The sequence below is a fragment of the Bipolaris victoriae genome (assembly GCF_000527765.1).
Source record: "Bipolaris victoriae FI3 unplaced genomic scaffold scaffold_37, whole genome shotgun sequence".
Lineage (NCBI taxonomy): Eukaryota > Fungi > Ascomycota > Dothideomycetes > Pleosporales > Pleosporaceae > Bipolaris > Bipolaris victoriae.
The window spans coordinates 169890-189928 of record NW_014575355.1 but is presented as its reverse complement, the minus strand read 5'-3'; the positions used below and the strand labels follow the sequence as shown (position 1 = coordinate 189928).

The 20039-nt window shown below is 50.9% G+C and overlaps 10 protein-coding genes across 10 annotated transcripts; 5 read left to right on the top strand and 5 right to left on the bottom strand.

Annotated features, from left to right (window-relative positions):
- Nucleotides 1-2: 2 nt before the first annotated feature.
- COCVIDRAFT_97716 (hypothetical protein) lies at nt 3-2009 on the top strand (the record flags this gene model as incomplete). The annotated part of the gene is made up of 1 exon (XM_014701719.1): nt 3-2009. One exon carries the CDS (start codon nt 3-5, stop codon nt 2007-2009), a length of 2007 nt encoding a protein of 668 aa, XP_014557205.1.
- A 248-nt stretch (nt 2010-2257) lies between these two features.
- Nucleotides 2258-3532, bottom strand: COCVIDRAFT_97706 (hypothetical protein; the record flags this gene model as incomplete). The annotated part of the gene is made up of 1 exon (XM_014701718.1): nt 2258-3532. The coding sequence occupies one exon, from the start codon at nt 3530-3532 to the stop codon at nt 2258-2260; it is 1275 nt and encodes a 424-aa protein (XP_014557204.1).
- Nucleotides 3533-3821: 289 nt separating this feature from the next.
- COCVIDRAFT_97793 (hypothetical protein) lies at nt 3822-5885 on the bottom strand (the record flags this gene model as incomplete). The annotated part of the gene is made up of 2 exons (XM_014701717.1): nt 3822-5661; nt 5719-5885. 2 exons carry the CDS (start codon nt 5883-5885, stop codon nt 3822-3824), a joined length of 2007 nt encoding a protein of 668 aa, XP_014557203.1.
- Nucleotides 5886-6380: 495 nt separating this feature from the next.
- Nucleotides 6381-7087, top strand: COCVIDRAFT_15555 (hypothetical protein; the record flags this gene model as incomplete). The annotated part of the gene is made up of 3 exons (XM_014701643.1): nt 6381-6465; nt 6535-6651; nt 6720-7087. 3 exons carry the CDS (start codon nt 6381-6383, stop codon nt 7085-7087), a joined length of 570 nt encoding a protein of 189 aa, XP_014557129.1.
- Nucleotides 7088-7607: 520 nt separating this feature from the next.
- Nucleotides 7608-7787, bottom strand: COCVIDRAFT_97727 (hypothetical protein; the record flags this gene model as incomplete). Its single annotated transcript, XM_014701716.1, has 1 exon — nt 7608-7787. The coding sequence occupies one exon, from the start codon at nt 7785-7787 to the stop codon at nt 7608-7610; it is 180 nt and encodes a 59-aa protein (XP_014557202.1).
- A 1982-nt stretch (nt 7788-9769) lies between these two features.
- On the top strand, nt 9770-9940 carry COCVIDRAFT_57145 (hypothetical protein; the record flags this gene model as incomplete). Its single annotated transcript, XM_014701715.1, has 1 exon — nt 9770-9940. A coding segment is annotated over one exon (171 nt), but the record flags the coding sequence as incomplete, so codon positions are not given.
- A 949-nt stretch (nt 9941-10889) lies between these two features.
- COCVIDRAFT_26188 (hypothetical protein) lies at nt 10890-11858 on the bottom strand (the record flags this gene model as incomplete). The annotated part of the gene is made up of 1 exon (XM_014701662.1): nt 10890-11858. One exon carries the CDS (start codon nt 11856-11858, stop codon nt 10890-10892), a length of 969 nt encoding a protein of 322 aa, XP_014557148.1.
- A 733-nt stretch (nt 11859-12591) lies between these two features.
- COCVIDRAFT_37322 (hypothetical protein) lies at nt 12592-13855 on the top strand (the record flags this gene model as incomplete). Its single annotated transcript, XM_014701714.1, has 4 exons — nt 12592-12671; nt 12733-12859; nt 12935-13252; nt 13430-13855. 4 exons carry the CDS (start codon nt 12592-12594, stop codon nt 13853-13855), a joined length of 951 nt encoding a protein of 316 aa, XP_014557200.1.
- A 575-nt stretch (nt 13856-14430) lies between these two features.
- On the bottom strand, nt 14431-15591 carry COCVIDRAFT_26186 (hypothetical protein; the record flags this gene model as incomplete). The annotated part of the gene is made up of 3 exons (XM_014701661.1): nt 14431-14924; nt 15038-15288; nt 15485-15591. 3 exons carry the CDS (start codon nt 15589-15591, stop codon nt 14431-14433), a joined length of 852 nt encoding a protein of 283 aa, XP_014557147.1.
- A 1432-nt stretch (nt 15592-17023) lies between these two features.
- Nucleotides 17024-17392, top strand: COCVIDRAFT_97782 (hypothetical protein; the record flags this gene model as incomplete). The annotated part of the gene is made up of 1 exon (XM_014701713.1): nt 17024-17392. One exon carries the CDS (start codon nt 17024-17026, stop codon nt 17390-17392), a length of 369 nt encoding a protein of 122 aa, XP_014557199.1.
- Nucleotides 17393-20039: the final 2647 nt, after the last annotated feature.

The following is a 20039-nucleotide window of genomic DNA, read 5'->3' as shown; positions in this document are numbered from 1 at the left end:
CCATGTCATCAAGACGGCAAACAAAAAAAGACAGAGAGCTTGAAGAAGCGCGAAAGAAGATAAGAGGGGAAGGCTATCCACGAGCAACAATTCTCAGTAAAGAAACTACTCTCGAATCGCTAAAGGAAAAGTTAAAAAAACACCGGGACGATCAAGTAAAAACCCGCCGTGCACTTCCAGATTTGATAAGACAGAAAACCGAGTTGTTGAAAAAAGGCGACACGAAGGCATTAGGTGTTTGGCAAGAGAATAAGGAAAACAAAAGGGTCACGCGCAAATACCGCACAAAAGAGCATGATGATTTCACCCGCACTCAATCGCTTCTCGAAGACTTTCTCTACTTTCAAAACCATTTGCATCGACAAAACAGATACTCTAAAATCAAAATGAGGGAGACACGTGGTTGGTACCTTGACAGTGTGAATTCCAACAGTGGGCAGATGAAACCGGAGGGTCGCCAGGACATACTAGATGCATTTGACAAAGCCAAAATAGGCGGGCCGCGTCATCGCAATGGATTTTTGGATTGGGATGGTAATGAGGTTAGTGAAAGGGGATCAGATCAAGAGCCCAGGCCAATTCGGTTTAACGAGTTGCATCTATGGACTCCAGCATGTCGACGGATGCCGGTCGGATTCAACGCCACAAAAAACATGTCAGTTGAAGCTACCGATCTCGTGCTGGATATAGACAATATTCGTCAGAAGTGGCAGCGTATCGAAGAGGTGGAAATTCCAGAGAGAGGCAAGGAAGGCTTTCCGTACCGAACACACATAGAAAGAAGGCAGCAGGAGCAAGCGCTCTACAGGAGTGAGCTGGGGGACTCGAGGCCTACGACTGCAAGCTTGCACCTCAAGAAAACGCCAGATGGCGTGAAACTCCAGGATAGATTCTGGGACATCCAAGTACTAGACGGTGTCTTCATTTCCGCATTAGAGTCCTCGTACGACTGGCGTACATCATACGATCTACTTGGACCGGTGAAAAGTGGCATCTACGCAAACTTCACCGTCAGCGACGAACGGGAGACAATCGAACCAGAGCCGCCCGAAGACGACCTCGACACCAATGACGAGGAGCAACCCGAGGATCAACCCGAAGCATCTCAGACCCTCGAAGAACCCAGCAAAGAACAAGAACAATGCGCATCCACCGCCCCAGAACCCAACCGCTCAGTCCCCAAGAAGCGCAAACGAACCGTACACCTAGACTACCCCTACCCACGCTCCGAATTCTTCAACCCCCCACCCCCCAAACGCACCAAACACGCCCCTTGCAACCGTCCCCTCACCCTCTCCACGCCCCTCCTCTCAACTCCCTGGACCGAAGAAACCCCCGGACGCCGCGAATACCACGTCGCCCACCTACTCTCCCCCTCCTCCCCCGTCGACTCACCACCCCACACCCCGATCTCCCGCCCAGCCCCCACCAGCATCCCCGCGCCCTTCCCCAACGACGAAGTGAGTCCAATCGACCAAGCAGCGCAGCGGCGCTGCACGCACGAGCCAGAGCGATGCAGAGCGTGGTGGAGCCACGCACCCGACGACTGCTGGATTGTGGAATCCGCGGCCGTGGTGCGCCCGCGGAGCCCGGTTTTGCACCCAATTCTCGAGATTGAGGGGCCCGAGGGCGAGTTTTTGGTGCCGGAGGGGGCGAGGAAGGTGTATGAGGGGCGTGTGGTGGATCAGTATGGGGTTATGGGCAGGGAGTGGCCGAGGGTGGGGGTTAGGGTGCCGTATGAACCGATGGGGTTGGATGGTGTTGGGGTGGGTGGGAGCGAGGATGGGGAGGAGGAGGGGAAGGTGGTGCGTGAGTATCGTGCTATGGCGGCGCCGGTCATTCCGTTGGTCGAGAGGGATGAGGAGGAGCTTGTTGGTGTTGCTGGTGAAGTGGATACTGGTGGTAGTGCTGGGTATGAGAGCGATGGGTCGGACTACGATGGCGATATATTTCGTAGTATGTATATTTCAGGGCACATTGGCAGTTCGACTCAGGCACCGGGATCGTAGCCGAGTCAGGTGGAGCGAGTGGCGGAGTCTTAGTAGCCATGTTTTGACATTGAGTTTGTTTTACAGGGTTGATACTTATACAATTTTGTTTCTTGTCACGGACATCAGCAATGTAATCTAGTCGATTTAATTCATTCCCAGTAATCTGAATTATTGATGAAGTAGACTCATGTAAGCAACACTGTTGAATGAGAAGCCAGTGAGACATTGTGCAGCCAGACCCCCTTTCTTAACAATACCATTACTTCCTACCACCACTGATTTCCGAAGTGTCTCACCTCGGCACCGTCAAGATATTCTGGATCCTCGCCCAGATACACTACTCGCTTCTCTCTAACTTTGTTTCCTCCAGTCCCGCACTCCATCCTCCAATACGCATCAATCTCCATCTTGACGTCCAATGCCCTTCTGCCCGTCTTTGTAGCTATAGCCCTCGCTTCAGCAACAGTAGGCGGTGTCTTTGGATCCGAGCATTGTCTGCCATCAAGCCAATACAGGTACGCGTGTCGAGCGGATACGAGCTCGCCAACAACCCAGGAATCAAGATCTTCAGGGTTTTGGCCTGGAAGGATACGTATGTCGTATGTCTCGTCTACACGGCTTGGGGGTTGTAGAGTTATGATGTCGAATGGTGGCTCACCAAGACCGAGAGATTCAATGATGCGCTGATCATGAATGATGATATGGTTAACAGGTCCTTTGTCGAGATCGCCGGTTACCTGGGTGATTTCGTTGGACTGGTTACGGTGCACCCACATGGCAGTCATGAGTGTTGAGGGGTAGTAGTCGGCTTGGACCTTTTGTATACGTCTCAAAGGGAAGTCTCTGGGGTTCTGAATTGGGACTACTGTGCAAGCACCATGGACTTCCTCGTCGTAAGTAGTGTCGCTTGGCTCGAGAGTGGATGATGAATCCAATGGTGGTGAAGGCGCTGGGAGCGGCGAGGATCCTTTTGTTGCACCGCGAGATGTCATGGTGTCAGGAGAACTCAACACTTGTGCAATGGTCCTCGAGGTATGCTCCGCTACTTCTACTATCTCGGTACGTCCCAAACCGTTGTTGCTTATCTCGTTGTTCAGGTTGTTAGCTACTTCCATCTCAAGCCTGTATGTTGTATCGGTAGTGTCCTGGTTCACCGGATCGTCTCCGTTCTCTTGGGCACGATCCAAGAGCGGTAGTCTGAATGTCGACCTGTTCTCTCTTTCGTTATGTACTCTCGCAAATTCCTCGTACAGCTTCTGTATCTCCACATGTTCCATTCCATTAACCAAGTCCCGGATCTTTTGTCGGCGTGGCTCGACCAATTGTCTTCGGCGGCTTCCTTGTTGCATGAGGATGCGCATCGTGTTGATGAGATCTTTAGCGACACTGGCCGATGTGATAACGGAGAGTCTAACTTCGAATTGCGCAAGCGATTGCGTCGTTCCAGGAACCGACCGTGGAGTAGCAGCACATGATTTTCGGTACCGGGCGGGTTGAGGAAGAGATTCGGTGATGTTGGAGGAGAGCGTAGCAGTGGTCATCTGCTTGTTGGTTTCTCCGGCTGTCGCTGGCTCGCTGTTATCCGACATGGTGTGGTTACTGATGACTATTGTTCGTGGAGTTAGACAATCCCAAAGTAAGGCAAGACATGCGTTTGTTGTCCAAAGTTTGCGCGCACAAACTTAGATGAATCACCTTCACCTTCACTTTGCTCTTTATCCTCATGGCTAGTCACACTACCCCAAGTCCCTTGTCATCACCATGATACGCAATCGAGTAATCTGCTCCTTGAGTCTGAATATTATTTTCTATCTACGATTACTCAACTCCCTAACGAGGCCCAAATGGCCTAGGTCCAATAATCTGTCTCTTCCCCGCGCCAATACCACCAAGCTTATTCTGATTATCACCGCCCATATATCCGTATTGGTTAACGTCCCAACTCTGCCCGGAACCACTTCCCGCGTTGGGATCTTTGGAAGCTTCTTGCAGCGCGCGCTGAGACTCTTCCCATTCTTTTTGGCGTTCGCGCTCACGCTCCATCTCACGCTCGAGGAGTGACTTGGAAGCCCATCCAAGAGCCTTTGTTTTGGTTTGAGCCGCAGCCCGGCGGGCGTCTTCGGCTCGTTGCTCTGAGGTAGAAGTGAGCTCCGGTGGAATGTGGGTCTGGGGCTTTGGAGGTGCTGGTGGTGGGTTGGAGGCTAGGTAACGTTCAGTTCGGTTTTGTTTGGTATATGTTGAAGGGTCGGGAAGGGGTCGAGCGGATGGTTCTGGCAGTGGGCGGGTTGGGAGAGAAGGGGCAGCAGGGGTAGGTTCTGGTAAAGGTCGTGGTGACTGGGTTTGTGTTTGGTCCCATTGCTTGCGCAGGTACTCGCGGTCATCTGCATGTGCCCAGGAAGCATTGCTGTCTTGAGGTGAGGGGGCGCGTGGCGGGGGCTGTGGCCTGGGGCGACTCCGGGATCGGTCGCGTGCACGACTCTTTGAACGAGCGCGCGCTTTCTTGTCCTGCAGACGACCCTCACGCTCAGCTTGATACTGTCGTTCCCTCTCCTTGGCTTCCTCAAGCTGGCGCTCAAGTTCTCGTATGCGCTCGCGTTCGGCATTCGGCTCCTCGCTGCTTCCCCGGCGACTGCGCGGTTTGCTGGCTTGTTCGGCCTGGTACTGGCTGAGAAACTGTCCCCGGAGCCTAGCATCGCTGCCTGCACGCTTCCGTCGAGTCTCGGCCTCAATCTTCTCCATGGCCTCACGCTCCTCGCGCTGGCGCTGCTCCTCCTCAAGCTGCCATTGCCGCTCCTGCTCTTCCCACTCACGCTTTTGCTGGTCGAGGCGCGCCTGCTTAGCCTCTTGTTGCTTGCGCGATTCTTCTTCCCACTTTTGCTCCTCTTCAATGCGGATACGCTCCTCTTCTGCTTCACGTTCGATGCGACGTTTGTGTTCAGCTTCCTCGGCCTGTTGGCGCAATCGCTCTTCTTCGGCAGCCTTTTCTCGTCGCAGGCGCTCCTTCTCTGCCATGTTGGGCACATGGGGGCCGGCGCTGGTGATTTGGCGGCGAGCACCGAACGCGATGCCCTGATTTCCTTGACTGGCTCCGCCCATGTAGCCATACTGATGAATATTCCATGCGGGTGCTGTGCTGCCCTCATCGACCTTTTTGCTCCAGCTGCTCACCCCGCCAGGCGGCGACTTGGGGAGGCCATTCGAGGCATGTGAGGTATCAGAGCCTCCGGTACGGGCGGCACTAAGGGCCCTTTCTGTGGTGGGACGGGCGAGGGGATTGAAAGTGCTGGAGCCGCTGGTGTTGCTGGCTGTGCTTGGTCCTCTGCTTCGGCCATAGCCAGGCGATGTGAGGGCGGGACTTTTGGGACCAGCGCCTCCAGTAGAAGAGGGGCTAAGAGGGCCAGGGGCGGCACGCTTGGGGCCTATGACGGTGGGAAACTGGGAGGGGTTGTGGGCGTTAGCTACGCGGCTAAAGGCGCTGAGGCACTGCAAGACCTGGGCCGGGTCTTTTGCTTCATAGAGGTCGACGGTGAGGAAGCGGTCGTGGGCGGGCATGCTTAGTGGGGGCTGTTCGCATGCGCGGAGGAAATGGGAGATGTTCTCCATCTGAATGAAAGGCATCTGGCTCTTCTTGAACCTGACAGCGCCGGGTGTAGCCAAGTTGACGAGTCTGCTGCAGTCAGCTTTCGGGATCCGGCCGTTTGGTTGCTTTCCTCTAAGGTCGGCTCACCTGCATAAAACGGTCCCGTCCTTGAGGGCGTCGAGCAGATCGCCGGGCGGCAGTCGCTCGCCCAATGTGTCTTCAATCCATATGCGCACTTCGTTTGCTGCTTTGGGGGTGTACCTGTCCATGCGCAGTTTGCGCATGTCCTGGTCCAGCGAGGTTACAGACGCCATGAAGGGCGAGTCGGGCGCAAATCAAGGGTTGGGTGTAGGGGGGTTTGGCGGTGGTGGTTGGGCACGCAAGGCAGCGGGCGGTAGAGGGGAAGAAGTAACTCGTCAGGCAGGATGGAATAGATGCACTATGTAGCTATCTATCTAGGCGACAGCAGGTCTGCCGTATATATGGTGTTTGGGGAATAGGAGGGAGAGAGAGGATTGATATGAAGAATTGCATATATCAGCCAGTCAGCCAGTCAGCACTTGAGCGTTGGCATAAGTGCATGGGTGGAGAAGATGTGTGTGTTGTGTTGGTGGTATGGGTGGGGACACAAGGAAGGCGCGGGCGGGCGCACCAGCCACCCGCCACCCGTGTCAACGTCACCGGTTTTTGGTATTGCATTTTATGTTGTGCATGTCACACATCCACATATCCTATACACCATTCATTCATCCATCCATCCGCCGCCAACCAATTCCCCCCCTTAGTCAAGCAAGTACACAAATACCACAATGGCGGGCGCCCCAGGCCCCATAAGGCGAGCATGGTATCAGTGGAAGATGCAGCGGTTTCCATGGCGCAAAAAGTGGCTGGTTGGTGAGTGTGCCTCGCCCAAGCCTATCCCTGCTTCTATCTTTGCTTTGCTTTGACACGACATCAATACAGGTTTTGATCTCCACGGAAACACGTTTTGGGAGTTCAAGGACGCCCTGCACTCGCTGCGCAATAGGAGAATTGCAAAGTATAGCCGCAGCACGCACTATGGCGACGTGCAAATATCGCGTTGGTTGCCCTTCACCTGCCTCTGCCCAACCTGCTCTGACTGACTGGCTGACTGACCGCCTCATCAGCCTCATGGATGCAATGGCTACGACACACGCGCTTCGACCCGCCAACGATTGCCGAACAGCAGCAAGACGTGGCGCGACAGGAGCGCATCAAACTTCTAGCAGCCCAAGCCGATGCCAAATGGGCTGCCAAACCCTCGGCCCTCGATGCCCCGGATAAACAACAGCCCGTGCTGCCGTTGCAGTCGCAGCATCCTACCACCGCCCCCTCCCCCGTAAATGGCAAACAAGACATACAAGACACAGCGGCACCAAGACCTAAAAAGGCAAAGGCCAAAGAGCCAGCCGACTCGCCGTGGAGACAAGCTGCACAGAGCCAGGATTGGCAACCACAAGGCTGGACTCCTGCCCCGGCCAAGCGGCCATCATGACGGCTCCTTTCCAACCAACTGTACAATACCTGTGACACGATACCAAAAATCTTCCACTTGTGACCTTCACGCTATCATGCTTGTACTACGACTCCGGTTTTATAGAAAAGGAAAGAACATCATACCTTGATCAACCTCCGCATGGCGTTGTCATTCAAACACTACTCTCCAACGCCAGTACGACGTCCCAATGTGCTTCAATGAGTTGGAAACTCGCATTGTTGTACGTACTGAGACTTTTCTGGTCTTCACACAATGCCCGGTGCTGTTTTGGGGGTATGTATACATTTGAATGCATTGATGTTCCTACTTCCTACCTCCACAATCTCCGTTCCATCAGTTGGCATATAGCCCTCCAACATATTGCCTCATCCCCCTTATTCAAACAACCCTCCCATCCCCGCAAACGTCTCCTCTCCAAATATATCGTTCATCAACGTCAGCCATTGGCATTGCAACTTCTACACGTGCATCAATGGTTAGCACACGTCATCGCCAGTGTTCCATGCACTTACCAAAATTATTTACCACCTAATTTGCAAGTGTTGCAATTCGCCAAGAGGCATGATTGGATCGTGCTCGGGGTCGAGTTTCTGTCCGAACACCACCCCACGCAATCACCCAGTAAGGAGGTATTATTTGGTTTGCAGTTTGCAAAGGCGGCTGGTAGCATTGCCGCGAGCACCAATATGTATTTCATATTGAAGCGTGATTGTAGTGAGGGCTGGTTCAAATTCAATGTCTTTGTTTGTCGTGGTATGAATGGCGATTTCTCCGATGCTTTTTAGGCGGAATCAACAGAACCCCCATTCCCTTAAATACCTCATGAGATGAACTGAATTCCAACATAGCCGCGACTCATTGTGCTTACTTATTGTGGATCAACTCGTAAAGCACCGCTTGGCAGTGATGGGCTGCTATTTCCCGTGTTACGTACCAGCTAGTTTGCAACAATAAATGAGGACTGGCAATTCCCGCTGATTTTGAGACAGCATACCAACCAAGCCATGAATCCTTCCTCGCAAGAGTTCTCTCTTCTTATATTTGATCTGAAAGTCGAATATTTGGAATTCGAGTATCAAGAATAATCCCGCTGCACTTGAATTCGTATAACAAGGACATGGGCGTCTAAGACCACACGGGCCGACTTTAACGTTACTATTACTCTACAAATTCGACTTCAAGAACAGAGCCAAATGTCCGTTATAAATCATGATGCAAAGGCAATATTGTGTAAGCCCCTACACGTATAAGTGTACATGCATCGCTTCGTTTAGAAAGAAATAGAATTCAAGATACACATTATTGGATCATCCTCACCCTATAAACGGAAAGGTGAAATGATGATGCAGAATAACCAAAACTTACATTCGTACTAACTACTCATTTAACTAATGTTATTGCTCACCGCCGATCGCTACCATATCTTCTAATGAAAATATTTCATTTTAAATAAGTATTGACCCACTCTATACTGCATGTAAGACAAGTTATTATAGACGCCAAGGTAGGCCCGAATGAAGTCTTGACGATGATGCTTGGAAAAACAATATGTCTCGTAGATTCTGGTACAGGTTTTATGTATGCGCTATAGACTTCAAGTATTCAAGACTTCGCTACTGGCACTTCTGAGATGATGGAATAGACAAGGAATTTAAGAGACAAAGCGAAAATCTAGTACAAGGTAGGAGGGCTGTAGAGGAAAAATTAAAACCTACATTCAAGCTGACCACAAGCCATAGGTTAATTTAGTATAATTCGTCATCCAAACAGCCACTTATCGAAAAGGGACGTGCTTAGTACATTAAGCGTACACAGCTAGCACCGTGATCTAGAATGAAGAAATTCTAAAGAATTTGGAGGAATAAAAAAAGCTCATTCATCCTTTTTCGTCGAGTGTAGTGCAATACTATCACAATAGTATGCTAGTCAACGGCGTGACTAGTAGCCTCCATTGACTCAACCCTGGCACAAATACGCGTATATATATACGCCTCTTTCTCAACAAGCCATGTCTACTTGACAAGAGCCGCCTCGCTACAGGTACAAGTCCATTTCGTCCTGACAAGTCACGTGAGACAGTACACAAAGACGGAGGCAGTCAGCAAGATGTTGATAGCAATACAAAAGTGTGGGAGCTGAGAACTCTGAACAAATGGAATGTATTGAGATGATGGACCGATTAATCTGCTGATCTAGATCAGTAGATCAGTGAGACTATATACTGCTAATCTACGTCTAACTTCTTCTGGTGATCTATCCTCTTGATCACCTGATCCATCATTCATACTATCTGATAAAGATCAGATGGTCAAAAAGATCGGACGGGTCATGTGACCCGGTATGGATTGATCACTGATCGGATGGATCATGTGACTCGGGATGGATTGATCACTGATCGATCCGTCCATTGATACTGCGACAAAAAGAAATATCAGAAATGATAGTACAAAGCTTTAATTCCAATGGATAATTCTTATTGCAGTCAAGTGCTTTACCGACTGGTTCCATACGGTAGTGTGAAGGCAGCGCCAAGACTGTCGGCGAAAGTGTTGCCGACTAGCTTGAGATTCTTCCAGTCCAGCTCTTGCGACGCGCTCACCACCCGGCGCGCAACTCGACAACTCAATCCGCGAATCCCGGCGCTCCACACATAACGACCAAATCGATTGCGAAGTCACGATGCCCAAGTTCTTCTGCGATTACTGCGATGTCTACCTCACTCACGATAGTATGAGCGTGCGCAAGGCGCACAATAACGGCCGCAACCACCTCCGTAACGTTCAGGCATACTACGAGCAGATCTCGAGCGACCAGACACAGCAAGTCATCAACAGTATCACCGATGCATACAACACAGAAGGCCAGGCAAATCCTCTGTTCCAACAAAACCTAAACGGAGGATTTCCTGGGGGCCCAATGGGCGGTATGCCTGGTATGCCTCCGATGGGTATGCCCGGCTTCCCACCGCCAGGTACGTTTTACACAACCCTGAAGTAGAGGATCAAGATGCTCACATGACCCAGGAATGCCACCCATGGCTGGAATGCCCCCACCGTTCATGGGCCGTGGTGGTCGTAAGTCAGCGCACTCCGAACATACAGAGCCCTGTGACTAACTATGGTAGCACCTATGCCCCCCAACGGAATGCCGCCTTTCCCTCCGCCCAACGGTATGCCTCCAGGCCCTGGTGGTGTGCCCCCAAACATGCCCCCGTTCCCAACACCCCACATGGGAGGTGGCCCACCTCCTCAAGGGATGCCGCCATTCCCCTTCCCGCCACCGGGTAATGCTGGCTCGCCACCTGGAGGTATGCCATTTCCACCACCAGGTGGTATGGGCATGCCGCCCGGAGGACCTCCCGGAGGACCACCTGGCAGATATCCCCCTGGACCACCGGGACGTTAGGAGCAGTCCGATGCGCAGACAGGAGTACCAACCGACTTTAGCCATGATCAACATGTGCTTACATTTGACAGTGGAGGGCCAAAGAGAAAGAGAGAGGATGAAGATGATATATCCAATGTGTCTACATGGGGTTGGGGAGGAACAGAGCCTCGTTCAGCTGCTACAGGCGCAAATACCATGCTACCAACAAGATTCAAGCGGACACAACTATAAACACGCCAGGCTTGCGGTGGGCACAAAGCGCTATGGGAGCCGAGGCATGTGTGCGTCTCATTCATAGCCCACTGCACTCCTTCAGCAATCTCACGGTTGATGTGGTCATACTTACTCAGCAGTATTGGTGCAATATACAAAAGGCGTTGTCAAAACAGGTGTCAAACTCGTCCAATTAGCTTTATTCCTGGCCAGTGTTTCTATTTCCAAACATCTTATTCGCGTAAGTCTCGACATCCATCATACACATACCCAACTTGTGATTTACTGTCTCTTCTTTGCTCCACCACACTCCCTCTCTCGCAAAGACTAGCCTGTACTTCTTGATGTCGTTGTCCGAGTCTGCCTTGAGCTCGTCCACGAGATGTGAGATTGTCCATTCTTCTCTCTCAACCTTTTTCCCGCTAACTCTTTCAACGAGCTCAGCCAGCTGTCCGTAACTCAGTGTGTCTCCAGCAATATACAACACACGCCGTTTTGCCTCGACGTCCTCGTTGACAATCCTCGCCAACACTCTTCCAATATCGTCCACGTCTGTTATGGTGACCCTATGGTCCCAATCTCTCAAGCACCTTACCACCAGCTTGCCCTGCTTTTCGTGCGTCCTGTCTACGATACCCCAGAATGGCTCAAAGAGAAAAGACATGAAAATGCCAGTAGAAACAACGGTCCACATGACATTGCTCTCCTCGCCCTGCTCCCGCAAAAGGTTGCGAACGTCACGCTGCGCGCCAAACAAGGGCATCAGCCCCTGCCCATCACCAGTGATATCGTAGTCGACGCCCCACTGCCAGGGAAAATACCATAAATCGCTCTCACCCTTTGCCTTCCTTATAGATCCGGCTCCCAGAACTTCTCGTGCGAGTTTTACAACGGTGGTCGGATCTGCACCGAACCCAGTCGCGCTGACAATAATGTCAAAATTCGCAAAGGTTTCTGAGAGGCTTGCAGATGGGCCGGAGAGGTCGATTGGAAGTAAAGTAAGGGAAGGGTAGGAAGTGGTCAAGTGGGTGTGTTTGGATGGAGAGCGGATGCCGAGAGTGATGTGTATGGATGGTAGTGCAGAAATATGAGTGAGTATTGCATTTCCTAATTCCCCGGCGCCCAAGAGTAGCAGTTTGGTTGTTGTGATAGGGGTTTCCAATGCCATTTTGTGGTATGTGCCAGATACTTGGGAGCTGAAATCGCTGTGGCTAATCAAGAACGCAACAGATTGATCCCGCTCATGCTTATATGCATGGATTGCCAGTGGAAGACATACTGACTATGTATTAGTAAGTGCCATACCAAGCTTCCGCTCGGCGCTGCGCGTGGCTTCTTTGCTATGGGCAAGGAGCACGGAGATAACCCAGTTGTCTCGGAGTTAGTGGACTTGGTCGCACATGGAGCTGATCATCAGCTACAGAAAGAGGAGGTCAGGGACGAATCATCGCAGACGACTTGGATTCAGTGCAGGAGAAACAAACCAGTGCCAAAGGCATGGGCTGCCAGAAGTCGTCGCACAGTTAGTTCAACCCGAAGACTTGAGCAAGTTTCTCTAGTTTTGACCCGAGATTGATCGAGATTTTGTGGTCGCAACGGCTCTGATATAAGTCGAGGTACGTCAGAATCACCCGCCTTCACATACACAATCATCTCATTTAGAAACTCAGCATCAATGCTGCGTTCGGAAGAAAAGTACAGAGGGCTTCGCTTACCCACTCACAGTCGATGGGCTTGCAAGGCTGGTGCTTTGGCGCTAGTCCACATCCGGCCCTAGCGCCTTCGTCTATTTCGCAATTTCGACGTCCCGTTGTGCGCTCCTCGTCGAACAACTTCAGGACTGTCCATCAACATCCGAGTGCGCCCACGTCCATCCTCAGCAGAAGCCACTCATCACAATCATGGCCGAGCAACTCGTACTCCGTGGTACCCTCGAGGGCCACTCTGGCTGGGTTACCTCCCTTGCTACCTCTCTGGAGAAGTGCGTATCCCCGAAAACATCCTGTACCGTCCAAGACGCGCAATTACTGACATGCGACCAGCCCTAACATGCTCCTGTCCGGTTCGCGTGACAAGACGCTCATCATCTGGAACCTGACCCGCGACGAGACCTCGTACGGTTACCCCAAGAGGAGTCTCCACGGCCACTCCCACATCGTGTCCGACTGCGTATGTTCACCCGCACACACAAGGCAATTGGCTAGCTAGGAAGCGAGAAAAGCTGAGCTGACAATTGCTGCACAGGTCATCTCTTCTGACGGCGCCTACGCCCTCTCCTCGTCCTGGGACAAGACCCTCCGCCTCTGGGAGCTCTCCACTGGTGTCACCACCCGCCGCTTCGTCGGCCACACCAACGACGTCCTCTCCGTCTCCTTCTCCGCCGACAACCGCCAGATCGTTTCCGGATCGCGCGACCGAACCATCAAGCTCTGGAACACCCTCGGTGACTGCAAGTACACCATCACCGACAAGGGCCACACCGAGTGGGTCTCGTGCGTTCGCTTCTCCCCCAACCCTCAGAACCCTGTCATTGTCTCAGCTGGTTGGGACAAGCTCGTCAAGGTACGTGAACATGGCCCTTTTCACACCCAACCCCCACCCTCGTTTTATGATGATTTTCTATGTATTTGCTACTTCAGAGCCTCGGCTATGAGACAATTATCACCTAGTGCTGATTTGATGCTTCTCTCCTCGATTCACTGCCAAGCTATTCGACCGCAAGAAGCTAACATTAAACAGGTCTGGGAACTTGCTTCCTGCCGCATCCAGACCGACCACATCGGTCACACCGGTTACATCAACACCGTCACCATCTCGCCCGATGGCTCCCTGTGCGCCTCCGGTGGTAAGGACGGAACAACCATGCTCTGGGACCTGAACGAGTCCAAGCACCTCTACTCCCTGTCCGCCGGTGACGAGATCCACGCCCTTGTCTTCTCGCCCAACCGCTACTGGCTGTGCGCTGCCACCGCCTCCAGCATCATCATCTTCGACCTCGAGAAGAAGAGCAAGGTTGATGAGCTGAAGCCCGAGTACATGGAGGTTGGCAAGAAGAGCCGTGAGCCTGAGTGTGTCTCCTTGGCCTGGAGCGCCGACGGCCAGACCCTGTTCGCTGGATACACTGACAACCGTATCCGCTGCTGGGGTGTCATGGCACGGGGATAAGGTAGTGCATGTTGGGTAGTGCAATGGGGCGTAACGGGAAAATCACGATTCCACATCTTCTGTAGCATGCCATGGGTTATGATTGATGCTCATGCGGGATGGGTTTGGGACTCTTCCGGCATTAACACGTCTAGGCGCTTAGAGTCAATGAAAAATCTCAAAGTCCAACAATGGAACATCATCACCGTGTGATGGTCGTCGCGTCTTTGTAGCGCTGGCTCAGAGCGACGCTCGATGACTGCTTTTCTGAGATTCGGTACTCAGTTGCAGCTCATCTCAGAGCGATGCTCGGACGGCTGTTTTCTTTTCAAGGCACGATGTTAGGGAAATTCTTTTGACAGTAAAAGCATTCTTGTATCGCTGTGTGTATTGTGTGTGTGTGTGTGTGTGATGTAATATTCTCTCTTGAGTGAAGTGAGTTGTTATGATGTGCACATCAATATCAAAAAGAGGTATATCACTTCATGTGTCAAGTTGCATGTGAGCTACACATTTTCTGCTTTTGTTGTTTACACAAGTTTCTGTTACCAGCTAAATCTCTCTCTCTCTCTCTCTCTTTGACTGTTGATCAAATCTTACAACTTACTAAACTTGGGCGTCCTCTTCTGCATGCCACTCAACAGCGCATCCTTGACATCATCCGTCTGCACCATCGCCGCATTCCAAATGGCCGTATAAGTCAAGCCCTCGGCCACAGTCCTATCCCTCGAATAATTAATAATATGCTTAGTCCCCAACGTCGCTACAGGACTCTTGGTCGCAATCGTGGCCGCCAACTTGGTCGCTTCAGCCACGGCCTCGGCCTTGTCTTTATACACGGCCGACACGAGTCCGTGCTGCAGAGCTTCGCTCGAGGGGAAAATACGGGCGGAGAGACTGATGTCTTTGACCCAGGAGAGGTTGCCGACGGAGTGGGGGAGCCGAGACAGAGTGCCAATGTCTGCGGCGATGCCGATGTCGACTTCTTTGACGGAGAATCTGGTAGTGGTGGTGGAGATGCGGACGTCGCAGGCGAGGCAGAGGTCGAGGGCGAGGCCGAAGGATATTCCGTGGAGGACTGCTATGACGGCTTTGGCTTTACGTTAGTAAAAATGAACCCTCAATTTTTTTTTCTTCTTCTCTCGTTCAATTGATTGAATGAATGAGAAATTGAGTTATGAGGGAAGTGATGTTGGAACGTACGCTTCTCGCATCTTTCAATGTCGGTGATGCAATCTTGGAATTCGAGAATGTGGCGCCGGTTCACGGTGGCTTTGCGGGCTACGTCTAGTGGTGTCTCGCCTTCTTTCTGCGCGAGGGCGCCGTCGTTGGATGCGGCTTGGACGTCTAGACCGGCTGTAAAGGCGCGGTCGCCAGCGCCGGTTAGGATGACGGCGCGGACGTTGGGGTCGTGGGAGAGTTGGCGGAAGATGGCGGAGAGATTGAGCCACATGCTGGAGGTTGTGTTAGGGTGGGATTGCTGAGAGTGTGAGATTTTTTTGCGAGGTATGGGTTGTCTTGTATGCGCAGTATGTACTTGTTCATCTTTTTTATTGGACATTATCACGGTTGAAGATGTTCTTGTATGTACTTGCTCTTCGACCTGCATACGCTCGGCAATTCGACAAAAGAATGAAATTGTATACTTACACCTCCTTGAACGCATTCATCTTCTCCGGGCGATTAATCTCAACGTGCGCCACATATTCCGCTGGGAATGAAACGTTGAAGAACTCTTTCTGGTATGCCTCTGCCATGTTGTCGTTGTATCGTTTAGCTTCTTTGTTGTTCCTTGCTCTTTCTATTCGTATAGTATATCTGTTATTTTCTACTTGCGAAGGCGAACAGACTTTATCTAAACTCCTGCAAATGGCTGGGTCAAGTGTCGCGTGGGTGGCAAAGCTATGTGTTGTTGTCGGTTCGTATGGACGTGGTTCGGCTGAGGGAGCTTGTGATGGGGAGATGCCGAGGTACTTGGGTCGCATGTGGCTAGTCAGTTTCCGGGTCGTGTCCCAGCGGATCCATCATTGATGCTGAATAGTGGGCGAATATAATGCGAACATTTGAAGAGGATCCATTTGGTAGCTTGTTCATAGAGCAGTTACAATGCGGCCTTTAGATTTTGAGCTCCTGTGGTGACGCAAAGTAAGTGCAAGAGGAGTGTAGACACGCTCTACTAGCTACCTTTAATGGACATAATACTTTTTAAGATTCCTATAATACAAGCATCTTTCTTGATTTATTACTTACAATTTGGCGGCTGGAAATAACGGGTCATGGTTCTAGGAATACTATACTCGCGCTTGTGAGCGATGTCTGGAGACAAGACTTGAACCAAGTGTAGACTAATCATTAGCAGCCTGGTGAGTGAACCATTCAGATATGCCATATACTTGGTCTTTCCATAACCCATTCATGCATGATCAGCTTCGTTAAACTAAATCTCCATTAAGTGGCTATTCAAGTTTTTTGAAGAAATTGGTGGCCACGCTAGATAGTGGTCGTAATAGTGTTTGTAAACTGTGTGAGCGTTTTGTGACAGGGCGAACATTGATCTTAAAGCACGCATGGAAACAGAAGGGAGCCGTTACTTGGAGGGGCTCGTTGCATAGCGAGATATCCAACAAAGACTTTAAATTCAATGATCTTGGCTATGAAGTCGCCCTGTTGGCTCAAGATCAGAAATATAAACAATATACCTAGATACTGAACATGTACGAAGAGGATGACGAAGTAGTTTAATGTTCTGATAATTGGAGTTGATAAAATACTAGACATGATAAGAGTAGTACTTTATAAAATACCGTGAATTCTAGAGGATTATTGAGGCAGTAGATTATAAACAATATATTGGCACTATATCTAGTGAGCTTGCTAGTTTTATTATGCGATTTCGTCTTGACATTTGAGTAACATCAAAAGCAACCTGCTATTTCTGCCCTCGGTCATACCATGTATATTTCTATCCACAAAATAACACTCTAAATAGACCAAATCATACGACATTATTCTGGTCCGGCTGAAAGTTCTAGCTTATCATCAGCACTCGTGTCCGGCAACCGTGCCGCGCGCCACCGGTCAGTTGACACACGCGGTACCAAGAGTCACCGAAAAGTACGAAGATTCGTTCGCAAAAGCAGGAGAGTGAAAATTGTATCTACATGTATAATCAAGACCAAAAAGGCTAAAATGAACTATATTTTGCAGGCAACCTATCTGGGCGAGGTGCTAGCGAGACGTACAGAGTTTCCACAAACTCTGTTTTTTATATTCGAAAAAAAGGATAAAGCCACCGGAAAAGAAAAATTTGCTTCGTGTCAGACTAGACGGTTTACTCTTGTAATCGGCCCAACGTTTGTGCCGGTAAAAAGGTGGAAGAAGAGGGATGGTATGACCATGGGCATCCCCTACTTACTTGGAGTGCGAACATTGAATAGAAGAAAGGCCAGTCTTGCTCCATTGGTAGTTTTGATATCTGCAAAGGAACACTACCCGAACCCAGATTTGCATGTGCAGCAAATCATCAAACCTAAATCCGTGCTTGGTGACTGTTGGTGATGCAAGGTTTCTAGCGGTTGACAGCCACGATCATGACGACGATACAGTCAGCATCCAAGACACGTTCAATACGAAAGGAGTACTGTGAAGCCCATAAAAGGAGAAAGATTGCCATCGCTCGAGTAGTGATAGGTCACTAAGAGCGTAAAAAAGTCTCGGCACCAGATCCGAAATCTCGGCGTTCTTGTCGGGCGGATGATTGCACGCGCGATGTGGACACCGAGATGGTCGGGTAACACAGCGGACCCTGTGTTTCCTTTGTGCAGAATGCCCCCTACAGACCGGGATTCGCATGTCTGCTGTGATAGGAAAGTGGCTGTGCTGAAGTTACACAAAACGGTTGTGCAGATTAATCGTGATGGACGTAGAGGTTGCGTCTCCTGACCAAGCGAAGGGGTCAGGGATCAGCAGCGCAGGATATAAGGATGCTCAAGAGACTTGCTTGAAAGTCGATCAGCGCGAAGAAACGTGTTTCGAAGCCACACACACCAAAGCGGTTTGATTTTGGCTGTTTTTCTTTTCTTTTTGCTGTCTCTGGGCGATCTCATGTGGTGGGGATAGAGGAGGGAGTGAGACTTGGCAGGGCTGAAAACGCCAGAGTGGGTTTCAGCCCACCCACATTTAACACAAAGCGCCATTGCTTGTTTTTGTTGTTGCGCACAGAATGCAGGGATAATGGCAGAGGAACGCCACAGCGACGCATCTGGGAAACAATCCAACAAGCAACGAAATTGCACAGGAATCCGTTGAAACGCATAGTCCAATCAGTGGGTTACTACACCCACGCTCTTGTAACGGTTGCATTAGCAGGGCCACGGCTGGTACGTCCTCGGCTGAGATTGCGCTCCTCGTAACGGAACAGGTCCATCAAAAGCGTTTTGCGGGAATTGTGGCGAGCATGCGCAAGTGCAGCGGGCCCCGATTGCCAAAAGTCCATGGCGGAAGAATTCCGCGAAGGAGCAAAGACACCCTCGTACTGTTCGTCTGGTCATTTGCTTTCCTTGGTGCTAGATTTCATTGCGGCGTCCGTGGCGCACCACGTCAATGGCACTGGTAAACTTTGCTGATGATGTTTAGTACATATGTCACGCACCCGCGACTGTTAGCGCCTTCAAAGTCAGGCCAGGTGAATGCTAGTTTGTATCGCATAGACGTCATCGGTGGCTTTTTGGACCTCTGCGTTGTTTTTGCCAATGTGATTTTTCGTTTGGTGTCGCACTCCGATGGTCAGTTCCATGCCAATTGTTCCATCCCCACCAGAATCCCTTAACACTTATGCGACACACGTTTATTGAGAGAATAAGGCAAGCCCTATTGCGGCACAGACATGCGTTTTTTTTTGATTCCAGAAGACGTCGCGTGTTGGCTGCCTGACACTCTCGCCGTAGTCATTCGACAAAAAACAGAGTCGGTGACGGAAATAGCACCGTATGCCGTGGATGCCGTAAACAAGTACACTATGGTCTGGTGAGTACTAGGCTCAGGCTTTTGGCAGCCATGAGGATAAAGAAACAGGTATAGCGTTATTGCCTCCTCGTGTCCAATTGCGCCAAGGTGGGGTAGTAAGCATATACGACGAATTGGTGTTTGGATGGATCCTTCACGCCACACTTCCTGCTCGTCCTACTGCAATGGAACCAGGCGCGCAGCGAATATCGAACCCTCAAAATCTTTCGTTGGTCTTTGATTAAGAATACGATGGTGTATCGAGGGTCAATTTGAATTTTTGGATCCTCATGAGCTCAAAATAGTAGTACTATCTAGATCGTCCGAGCGGAAATTGCAGCCCCACTGTTGGTCATAATACTATGGCGCTATCTGCGGGGCTTCGGTTCTAAGTAGAGCAAGTACTTCCACACCAAGGGATTGTCTACAATGTTGCCAAATGGGCGCAAACATACATCCACACGTGTACGTGTACACATGCGCAGACCGAGACGATTCGAAGTACCGGCTTCTGGCCCCGTACGACACTATTAGCTGGCGTCGATAGCCCCTTTTGGCTCTTCACAAAGGTTCCTAAAAGTCATAGCATGCAGCCCTTTTCCCCGCTACCGGGAGTCCACGGTAGTCTGGCCCATTCAGTTGATTTGTTGGCACCAAGAGCATCATGTTCCCCTCACCGAGAGGCAGTTAAAGTTCATGTGCATATGTCAATTGCCAACGATGACGACTAGGCGCCAAGTCGTGGTACATGGCCATGGTCATGGCAATGGCGGCGCACGTGGAGTACGTGCTGCCAGTTCCGAGCATAGCACAGGGCCGTTCCGTCTACTATGGTTCTATATCTGGGTCCCGGACAGTACCAAATCGCCAAAGCAAAGTTGAAGAACACGATGTCTCGGCCCACCTATACGGCTTTTGGGTTCTAACTTTGGTCAGAATCGAATCGTTAGCTCAAGACAGGGCTTGTAGGGAGATGTGCAGACCGCCCTTAAGGATAGCAGTTCGTTTGTCATCCGTCGTCATCATCAGCATTCGGGCGCCGGCGACGTCCTTACTCGATTTTTCCTTGGTTTCGTACGCGGCAGAAGAGTTAGGAAGCTAGGCTATGATTTACTAGGAGACTCCCGGGCAGCACAAAGTAAGCCTGACAAGGAAGCTCGGCAACGTCGAATTAGCCACAGGCCAGAAGCGGCTTAGGCGC